Source organism: Cryptotermes secundus, unplaced genomic scaffold (genome assembly GCF_002891405.2).
Source record: "Cryptotermes secundus unplaced genomic scaffold, Csec_1.0 scaffold404, whole genome shotgun sequence".
Lineage (NCBI taxonomy): Eukaryota > Metazoa > Arthropoda > Insecta > Blattodea > Kalotermitidae > Cryptotermes > Cryptotermes secundus.
The window spans coordinates 520,586-530,112 of NW_019720569.1; the positions used below are offsets into that span (position 1 = coordinate 520,586).

The 9,527-nt window shown below is 38.5% G+C and overlaps 2 protein-coding genes across 5 annotated transcripts in view; both read left to right on the forward strand.

The window, feature by feature from the left end:
• Nucleotides 1–6: 6 nt before the first annotated feature.
• LOC111869063 lies at nucleotides 7–3,456 on the forward strand. The gene is made up of 2 exons (XM_023860265.2): nucleotides 7–1,188; nucleotides 2,136–3,456. The coding sequence occupies exons 1-2, from the start codon at nucleotides 1,023–1,025 to the stop codon at nucleotides 2,435–2,437; spliced, it is 468 nt and encodes a 155-aa protein (XP_023716033.1). The 5' UTR covers nucleotides 7–1,022; the 3' UTR covers nucleotides 2,438–3,456.
• Nucleotides 3,457–5,588: 2,132 nt separating this feature from the next.
• The window catches only part of LOC111869183 (mitochondrial uncoupling protein Bmcp), a 12,551-nt gene continuing 8,612 nt past the window's right edge, over nucleotides 5,589–9,527 (forward strand). Inside the window, exons 1-4 of one of the 4 annotated variants that reach the window (XM_023860479.2) lie at nucleotides 5,589–5,640; nucleotides 7,668–7,807; nucleotides 8,177–8,324; nucleotides 9,049–9,325. In XM_023860479.2, the coding sequence (XP_023716247.1) occupies nucleotides 7,744–7,807; nucleotides 8,177–8,324; nucleotides 9,049–9,325 (489 nt within the window). In that variant the 5' untranslated portion in view covers nucleotides 5,589–5,640; nucleotides 7,668–7,743. The other 3 variants (XM_023860470.2, XM_023860488.2, XM_033753314.1) reach the window with 3 other exon arrangements.

Consider the following 9,527-nt stretch of genomic DNA (forward strand, 5'->3'; position numbering starts at 1 on the left):
AGCATTCAATTCCCACAGGAACAAGTCAAGGCATTCATAATATAAAACAAAATAAAAAAAGAACACATCAGCCATATATACAACAAAGCTCCCCCAGTATGGAACTCTCAAAGGTTTCAGGCATCAGTACAAGCTATTTTTCATTTTCATTACTCATCTATTATTACCATAAAATCCAATACTTTAGGATGTGGAAAAGTCATATTAGATAAATAAGTAGTACAAAAAAAAAACTAAGTCAAGACATAAGAATAGAACCCGAATACAATTAATCTTACCGACTAGTATATATAAAAAATTCACATATACAGTTTTTAAACATTGATGGGAAGTTAACTGATAATCATGATGTGATTACAGATTCTTTTAATAATTGTTTTCGAACAATAGCCGGACAACATCAATACCAATAATGTTCATCGGCATTTTCTGTGATTTGAAGAAAACTTTTGACTGTGTCAATATCTGTCTGTCTCTCTGCCTCTCTCTGTCTAAAGTAGAATTTTATGGAATAGTTGGTAAGGCCAGTGCATTGATAAAATCCTATGTGAAAGATAGGTACTAAAGGGTAAGTCTATTTTACTCATTGGAGGAATAATTTAACTCCAATATTATTTAATGATCTTGGTCTGTTATATGCTGGATGCCTAGTAGTATACTTTCAAGTTTCATTATTGTAGTCTTGTGTCAAGAGTGTGCTGCATTCTTTCACATACACGTATATATTTTAAAACTGTGTTAATGATTTACTCACTGTGATTTGTCTTTGATAATATGTGTAATTGTTATGGGTTAAATATAATTAATTTTTATTTATATCATTGATGGAACTTGTCCTGTTGTCTTTGACTATTACTATGTCCACTGTTCTTCCAACCATGTAAGGATTAATGGAAAGTAAATAAATGACTGAATTGTCTGTTTTAGTACATGATGTAATGTAGCACCTACACCATGTTTGTAATGTTTACTGATAAATTATTTCAAGGTTTTGAGACAATATGTAATACTCTTACAGGGCTATGGTATGGGCAGGAAGAGTTGGGTTATCCAGTACTACTGATTCTGCTAGAATCCTGCACAATAAAGTTCTGTGCAACAAACATTTCTCTGAAAGTGATTTCACTACAGCTGAAAGGGTACACCTTAACAGATGTGGAGCAAGCCACAATGCTCTAGTGACTACAGGTAAGCGCTGTATGTTTCTTATATGAATGAAGTGATGTTGTATTTTAGCGTCCTGTTGCACTGATTTTCTTCCACGATATGTATGCAGTGTCCGTCTTGTAGTGCACTCAATTTCACCTGTTATTTCACGACATGTTTCAGCAACATAGTGCCATCATCAGGTGCTTCATTTATGCTAATCTATTGCATTGCTTGCCATTATATGTCATTGTAAAATTATTTAAAAAGTATTTACAACACCCACAGCCTAAAAGGGAACACACATCACGAGACGCGATATACACAGAGTGTAAGAGGAATGACTCCCATAATGGAGGAACCATGCGCGGGTTTCAATTGGGACACATAAGATGAATAATCTTAACAAGTTCTTAGTATATAAAAATTTATCATAGTTGACAAATACTTTTTAAATACTTTCTAAATAATTTTCAGTGACATGTAATGGCAAGCAATGCAATAGATTAGCATAAATGAAGCACCTGATGATGGCACTATGTTGCTGAAACATGTTGTGAAATAACAGGTGAAATTGAGTGCACTACAAGATGGACACTGCATACATATCATGGATGAATGAAGTGACTATTAATGAGGACTAGTTTTCAAAGTTACTGCCTCAGAACCCAGCTGTAATCAAACAAACGTCATTATCATCTGACTTGAACTGACTTCTGAAACTGTATATCAATATACAAATTATGTAGAATATGTCACAAATACTGTTCTTAGGATAATTAGAAAATATTTGAAAAGCAGACAACACTATCAGTGATATGATTAAGGTGAATTAGGTGGCAAAGATTTTAATATGAGGAATAATGTAATGAAATGTACAAGTTTTGTATAACGTTTGTCCTTTGTAAAGTAATGTGTTATTTTCCAATGTAAAGAAACTAATTCACCATGTAAGGAGGCACACTAACTTCTGTCCCCCCCTCATTCAGGTGGGTGCAGCAGCGAATACATGGCAACAGCTGTGTTTGTTGAAGAGGTTGACAACCTCTTCGATAGTTTCAATGGTGGAACAAGTGTTGGCCAAGGGAAAACACTGCGTTGCCCACTCAGTGACAACAGTCCCCATATAGAACTCTGGAAAAAGGCAATTATGGGGATAAAGAGTTGGATCTTCCTCAAGGATGGTAAATCCGCCTGTCTTCATCATCATCCTTCACAGAATGGGTGGCTTATTGACATCGCTGCTGCCCAGTATGTATGGAGGACACTGAGAGAGTCGGGTTTTCAGTAATTTCACACCAAAAACCTGAATCAGGACCCCCTGGAGAACACATTTGGAGCTATTCATTTAAACTGTGGTTCGAACAATAACCCGACTGTGGGACAGTTTGTAGATGCCCTGAAGACTAGCATCATCAATGGCCTTGCATTTAGAGGACTGGGAGAAACTAATTGTGAGGATGATGGTGCTACTCTTCTGGATAATCTACAATCTCTTTTCAGGGCACCTGAAGCTGCTTCACGAAATCCTTCCACAAGTCATGACAAGGAAACCCCTGCTGGTGTGCCTGAGAGTTTCCATGTTGCTCAGCAAGTACAGATGGACATGAGTCCTGCAGTACCTGCTGGTGACATAGAAGTGTTCTCAGTAACTTACGTCAGTGGTTCTATTGCCAGACAGGTGCTTCGCGGTGTCAGCTGTGATGCATGCAAGACATGCCTGACATCTGAAGTGCTCCTATCAGCCAATGTCTTCATATATTTCAAACAGAAGTGATACAGTGACACAGAAGTGATACAGAACAGTCTGTCACATATCCTTCTGAGAAGCTTGTTGAGACTGTTGGTACTGCTGTAACTCTGATGGAGTCTATAATGACAGAGGCTGCCCACTTGAATTCAGTGGAGCAGCATATCACAGCTGCCATCAAGAGCACCATTGACTTCGAGTGGATTAGGTGTTCTGGCTGTTTGCTTCACCACCAACGAATAGTAGATAGTATTGTGAGATGTCTCACACGAATTTACATTCCTTGGTGGTGTAAGCGAAGAAACAGGTTGATGACTGAAGGAGCCAGGCAGAGGGCTACAGAGAGGAAGATGAAGGTACTGTCTCATCGGTAAGTCATTAGGAAAGTAATGCTTCTTCATTTTTCCCTTATAATGGCCTGCCCTTACCAGCCCTGGAAATTGACAGAGAGCAGTTATGAAATTACTGGAAGAATATGTGTGCCAACTAGTCACATGAGCATCATTAAATGTTTTGTAAGTTGGAGAAAGTATCCCTGGTGACAAGCAGTTGCAGTGCAGCAACAGAAACTACTGTGCAGCGAATGATAACATCGTCATCCACAGTTCAACTACACACAAGAAACCTACTATGAACTTGAGCTCCATCTCCTTCCTGCTTTGCAAACATGTTGCAGTGAATGAAAACATGGTCAACCAAAGTTCGATTACATACACGAAACTTATTTTGAACTTGAGCTCCGTCTGTTCCCCTCTTTGCAAACATGTTTCCTTTGTCTCAGAATATTAGAACTTCACTTGGTCAGAGTTCATTCTGGCCTTTATCTTCAAAAAATTATATTTCAATTGAGTGTATGGGAAATTGTTTTCTGACACACCTGGGTCATCTTTACATGTAGGTAAGAATGAAGAGGCATTACTTCATAATTGACTTGCAAAGTTGAGGTTATCCACCTCAGTGTGAAACTCTGAGAAGCAGAATAAGTATCAGGATTGAATGTGGGTAGGACTATTTATGTAATTTCTTTACCTATTTCATTTTCATTACATTGTTATTCACTTCTGTTGTTGTAGGTGTATTCCTTCTCTTGCTTTTGCCATATAATGCTACCTGTACTGGACTGGTGAACATGAACATAAGATTTTCAATAGTAATTGCATTTCTTTAACATATATTTTGCTATATAATCGTATCCAATACCGAAGTGGAAGTTGAAGAGATACCATATTGTCAGTATTCATTACATTTTTTGTAAGATATGTTACTTTTGCCATATAANAACCTCTTCTCCCGAACTTCTCATGGCTAACTGTAACATACTACTTAATTTCTTTATATCATCTTGTAGATTCACTAATGCCGTTTTATCCACAATTATACTCTCACTAATATAATGTTCTCGGTTTATGCATACGCCTTCTGCAATTTTATATTTTATGCACGTATTGTTTTCCTCACAACCTGCATCTTCCTGCTCCTGACTCGTCGCCATCTTACCTCCTACATTCAGTGTGAATAGCTAGTACAATATATGATTTATAATACTTAAATATAACTGGAAAACTGTGTTCTTTGTGGCTATCAAGTGTAAGTTATGAGGAAATTATGAGGCTTAATATATGTATCTCTGATTGAAACAGAATTTTCTTTCAAGTTTCCCCACCTTCAGCTTTCCTAATTACAAGTATTCCATGTATGTTACAGTTCACGATGTTCAGTGCTTTTGGTTAAAGAGGTGTTTCATGTGAAAGAAAGGTTATGACTTTCCAGGCCTGGTGACAAACTTTCTCCAGATAATTAATTTGCAACCTAATCTCTTGTACTCCAGTGCTGCAGAGGCTCTTATTCCGCTGTTACTTTTTTTTTTTTGGAAAGGGTTGGGGACAAAGTTTGATAGAACTTCACTCGGATCCAACCCAAAGGTTATGGGTGAAGTGACATTAAACTTACTTTTGTAGCTGAGCCCTTCTTGAGAAGCTGTCAATTGTGTAGCCACTCAAGAATTTTCCAGTCTTTTGTAGAACCCGAAGGTTCATTACTATGTTCACAAGAGCCCTCCACTGGTCCCTATCCTTAGCCAGATCAGTCCAATCCAATCAATACCATCCTGTCTCACTAGGATACATTTTAATATTGTCCAACCACCTACACCTTCGTCTTCCCAGTAGTCTCTTTCCTTCTGGCGGTTCCACTAATATCTTATATGCAGTCCTCGCCTCCCCATTTGTGCTACATGCCCTGCCAACCTCATCCTCTTTGACTAGTGATATTGAACACTGTTCAAAAATGGAAATAGGTTGGCGGGGAAGTGAAAATTTTGAACTGTGTTCAATGTCACTAGTCGAGGAGGATGAGGTTGGCAGGGCATGTAGCACGAATGGGGAGGCGAGGAATGCATATAGGTTATTAGTGGGAACGCCAGAAGGAAAGAGAGACTGCAGTACAAGAGATCTAAAAGTATTTATTGCTAGTAGCGAAAAAAGCATTTTGAGGGGGTTGAGGGGGAGCACTCAAAATAGTTGCTAGGGTAGCATACCTTCTTACCGATTGTGCTCTCGGCCCTGGAAGTCATTTTTAATTTAGTCATGTAAGCTGAACATAGATGGCAGCAGCGTTTCACCGAAGTGTCATGGCGGCCATGTTGCCAACCAATAACATAGGTGTTTCGCGGTGCTGATCTAAATAGTCGATAATCGAAAGCGGTGAACGGTATGGTGTTACAGGAATAGTGCGCGCACAAAAGTGTAAGAAGTGTAGCTTGGTTAAGTCCTTAGTAACTAAATAAACCTTGCGTCTTATACGATACATCAAAGAAAGGCTGGTTTGGCTTTCAATATGGGTTTAATTTCTAGTTCACAGTCGACAGTATTTGAGTTAAGTCATAAATAGTTTCATTGAGTCCCGTTTAAATTGTGAGTAGTTTGTGCCTAGATTTTGGATAATAAAATTCCTTTCACATTAGAATTCGGCGAATATACGTGATGCATTCAGATCATCTGGTTCTGCCAGGAAAACGACATGATTCGCTATAGTGCGCCAAAGAAATATATGTTCGTCACATCAGACGAAATTAATTCCATGAATGGAAGGAAATGTGCCGGTTGCCTGGGCGGCAATATGAGTGAAATTTTATTCTGATGAATGTTTTTCTTTCGCTTTTGCACCATTTTTACATTATAACAGGTTTAGGAATTATCACTTCGTACTTCTCTCCATTTCGGGTGGTGAAGAGGCTGTTCATACGTTTTCTGATGTAATCGTGTGTCGAGCCCCGGCTGGGGCTTATGACCGGATGTTTCTTTTTTAAATTAAAGTTACTGGCCTGCCCATGTGGGGCGCCCTCTCTGAGGAGAGGTCAGGTCTGTCATTTGTCATGATGTAATTGTACCCATGAATCACTTTTTTATATCACCTTATCATACACAGTCTTGCCAGTCCAGTTTATATGGTTTCAGAGAGATAATGGGGAGACATGTGCTGGTCCTGTATTTTAGTAGCCTAATTGTTAACTTCAAGAGCAATAAATAAGCCATTTTTGGCACAGTAACCATTCCTGTTTATCACTGTTCATTCATTAAGCTTGCATGTAGCAAACCATAAATTTTCACAGAAGATGATGGGGAATCATCTCAGGAAGTATCCATTTGAAAAACAGATTTCTCAGATTAAACTGGGTCCTCTAAAAATAGGTTATGAGTGTGTGAACTGGATTAAATTGGCCCAGGATGCTATCAAGTGTTGGCTTTTTGTTAGTGTCATTGAGTCTTTAAATTTCTTACTTAAATGCTAGTTTGCCCATGTGTCCCATGGTCTGATGTAAATAAGTGGAAACTCTGGCCTTTGTAGTATGTGTAGGTATTGAAAGTTCTTTTTCTATTTTTCTGTGTCCCATTAAAATCTAGTTCATTGCCATGAAATATTATAGTGGTACGTACAAAGAACTGAGAAAATATAAGTTTCTCTTCTTGATGTTCAATACCCAGCTTTATCGGCAATGATAGTAATTAATTCTAAATACGTGCCCTGTACTGTTTATGGTGCCAAACCATGGTATGTTCCAGCAATGCTTTAAACCAGGTTCTTCATAAAAGAGATGTACTACCATTATTAATCTGGAGGTTCTTTTCGTATCCTCTGATATGGAGAAACAGATTTCTCATTCCTCTAAATGTTTCCATTGTCTGTATGATTAGTGAAGACTGCATTTTAATCTGTATGTGTTAAGCATAATTTTACTTTCCTTTCTGTAGGTTTTCTTTTGCCAGAATTATGGTTCCTATAATCATACAATGATAATTATTAAAATACATATTTTGTGATCAGATGACATATTCACTACTTGAATAAATGACAGTTCTTGAATAGGACTGGGCACCAGGATAGCTTAGTCAGTACAGTGACTAGACTATGGGCTCATGATCAAGGAATCAGGGTTTGATTCATGGCAGAGGCAAGAAATGTTTCCCCCCCTCCATAATATCAAGACTGATGCTGGGGCCCACCCACCTTCCTATACAATGAATACTTGGGGCTGCTTCTGTGGAGATGGGGGGGGGTAGGTACATGAAGCTGACCATTCACCTCCATCTAGTACCAATGTTAAAAATGGTGGAGCTATTCCTCCACTCCCCTTACAACTTCATGGCATGATGCACATTGAATTGGCGCAGGGTAACTTTTTACCTGATGAATGGCATTTGCAGAGGGCTGGTGTTACTAGACCTTAGAGAAATTTGTGTATTATATTGATATTGTTTTCTTGTTTTTCCAGGGCTGCAGAAATCAGAGACCCAGAACAAGGGGTGGCTCCCACAGCAGGCCCTGCTCAACCAGCAAAACAGAGTGGGATGGGAGATAGAGACTGGCAGCCCTTTGTGTATGGAGGACTGGCTTCAGTTACTGCTGAATTTGGTACGTATAATAACAAGAATAGGGTCTCCTTTTCCCTGGCCAATTTGTTCAAGCTATCAAAACAAAGGACAGATTCATAATATGAAGGGAGTTAATAAAATTTTCAGAACTGTGGCAAAGTTCAAATATTTGGGAATGATAGTAACAAACAAAGAATTTAAGAGCAGCTTAAATCTTTGGGAATGCTTGCTTACTTCAACAAAGAATACATGGCATGTTCTTACCTGCTTAGTGTATCTTTAACCCTGAAAATGGAAGCAGTATATTCCTTTGAAACATTGATGAAGTTCTGCTGGATTGTGTGACAACATACCCCGGAAGATAAATCTCTTTATACATATTTCTTCATATATGAATCTTTTGTTGTAGGAACTTTTCCAATCGATACAACGAAAACTCGACTTCAAATCCAGGGACAGAAGATCGACAGTAAGCATGCACAGTTGAAGTACCGAGGAATGACTGATGCATTGCTACAGATCTCCAGACAAGAAGGTGTTAGAGCATTGTATTCAGGGTAAGACTTCTTTGATTTGACATAAGATATAAATTATGTTATATCAATTTCTTGATTAGCTGAGTAACTGTTAGCTTCTTAAGACATACTTCGCTTCATGGAGCTACAACAAGAATCCACAGTAGCAATAGTGATTTTTTTAACTTAATTACGCTGTCAATATCATGACTATATAGTGCTGACCAAAACGTCTTATTATGGAAGAATGACAGTCAGCTGTATCCATAACATCTGCCAGAAAATGAGAATGTTATGTTCTCTGCTGTTGCAAATATCATGAACATAACAAATAACTGGCTAAGAAAAATATATATAAATGGGACAGTCAACACAATAAATTATTGAAACTGAGGTGAAATAGATACTACACTATTAACATACGTTTATTGGTGCCAGTAAATGAATGTTGATACTGTAGTATCTATTTCACCTCAGTTTCAATAATTTGTGGTGTTGACTGTCCCATTTATATATATTTTTCTTGAATAACACACAACAGGACGCATGCTATGGAAGTAAATAACTGGCTGTTATGTGTAAGATAACATGTTATATATTCTTTAGATCACACATTCAGTGCATGATATTTTATGATGTAAAGTAGTTGGCTCCATAAAAGAACAGATTTCATAGGTTCCAGAAGTGTTTTCAGCTCTAGTCTTCACAATATTAGGGCCAGGTCTGTGAGCCTTGCTACCCTCTTAATGAGTTCTTTGTTATGCAGAATTGGTCCAGCTGTTTTGAGACAAGCAACATACGGGACCATCAAATTCGGCACATACTACTCATTGAAGCGTTTAGTGTCGCATGGCAGCGGGGAAGAGGACGTCCGAGTGAATGTATGTTGTGCCGTGGTGGCAGGAATTGTCTCAAGTGCCATAGCCAACCCAACAGATGTACTCAAAGTGCGCATGCAGGTTCTGGGAAACCAAGGCCAGAGAGGCATTTTGGGCTGTTTTCAAGATGTGTACCACCAGGAGGGTGTTGCTGGTCTGTGGAGGGTGAGTTGTTTCCTTATTGTGGTGTGCTGCACAGTGTTAAATATGTTCAGTACAGACATATTCACGCATCGCCAGCACTCAGATGTGTATTGTAGTGTGTCACAGAATGCCATATATTGGTTTTCTGAAGATTCATTGCTTGCTGTTTGAACATGTGACACAACAGCATCTGAATCGAATCTATGTTCCATTAACCCCCCCC

What these genes read in the sequence shown, in the direction of transcription:
- LOC111869063 (XM_023860265.2), top strand. Translation starts at nt 1,023, where the DNA reads ATGGTATGGGCAGGAAGAGTTGGGTTATCCAGTACTACTGATTCTGCT. An exon ending in CAATGCTCTAGTGACTACAG is followed by an intron (nt 1,189 to 2,135) that starts GTAAGCGCTGTA and finishes CCCCTCATTCAG; the next exon opens with GTGGGTGCAGCAGCGAATAC.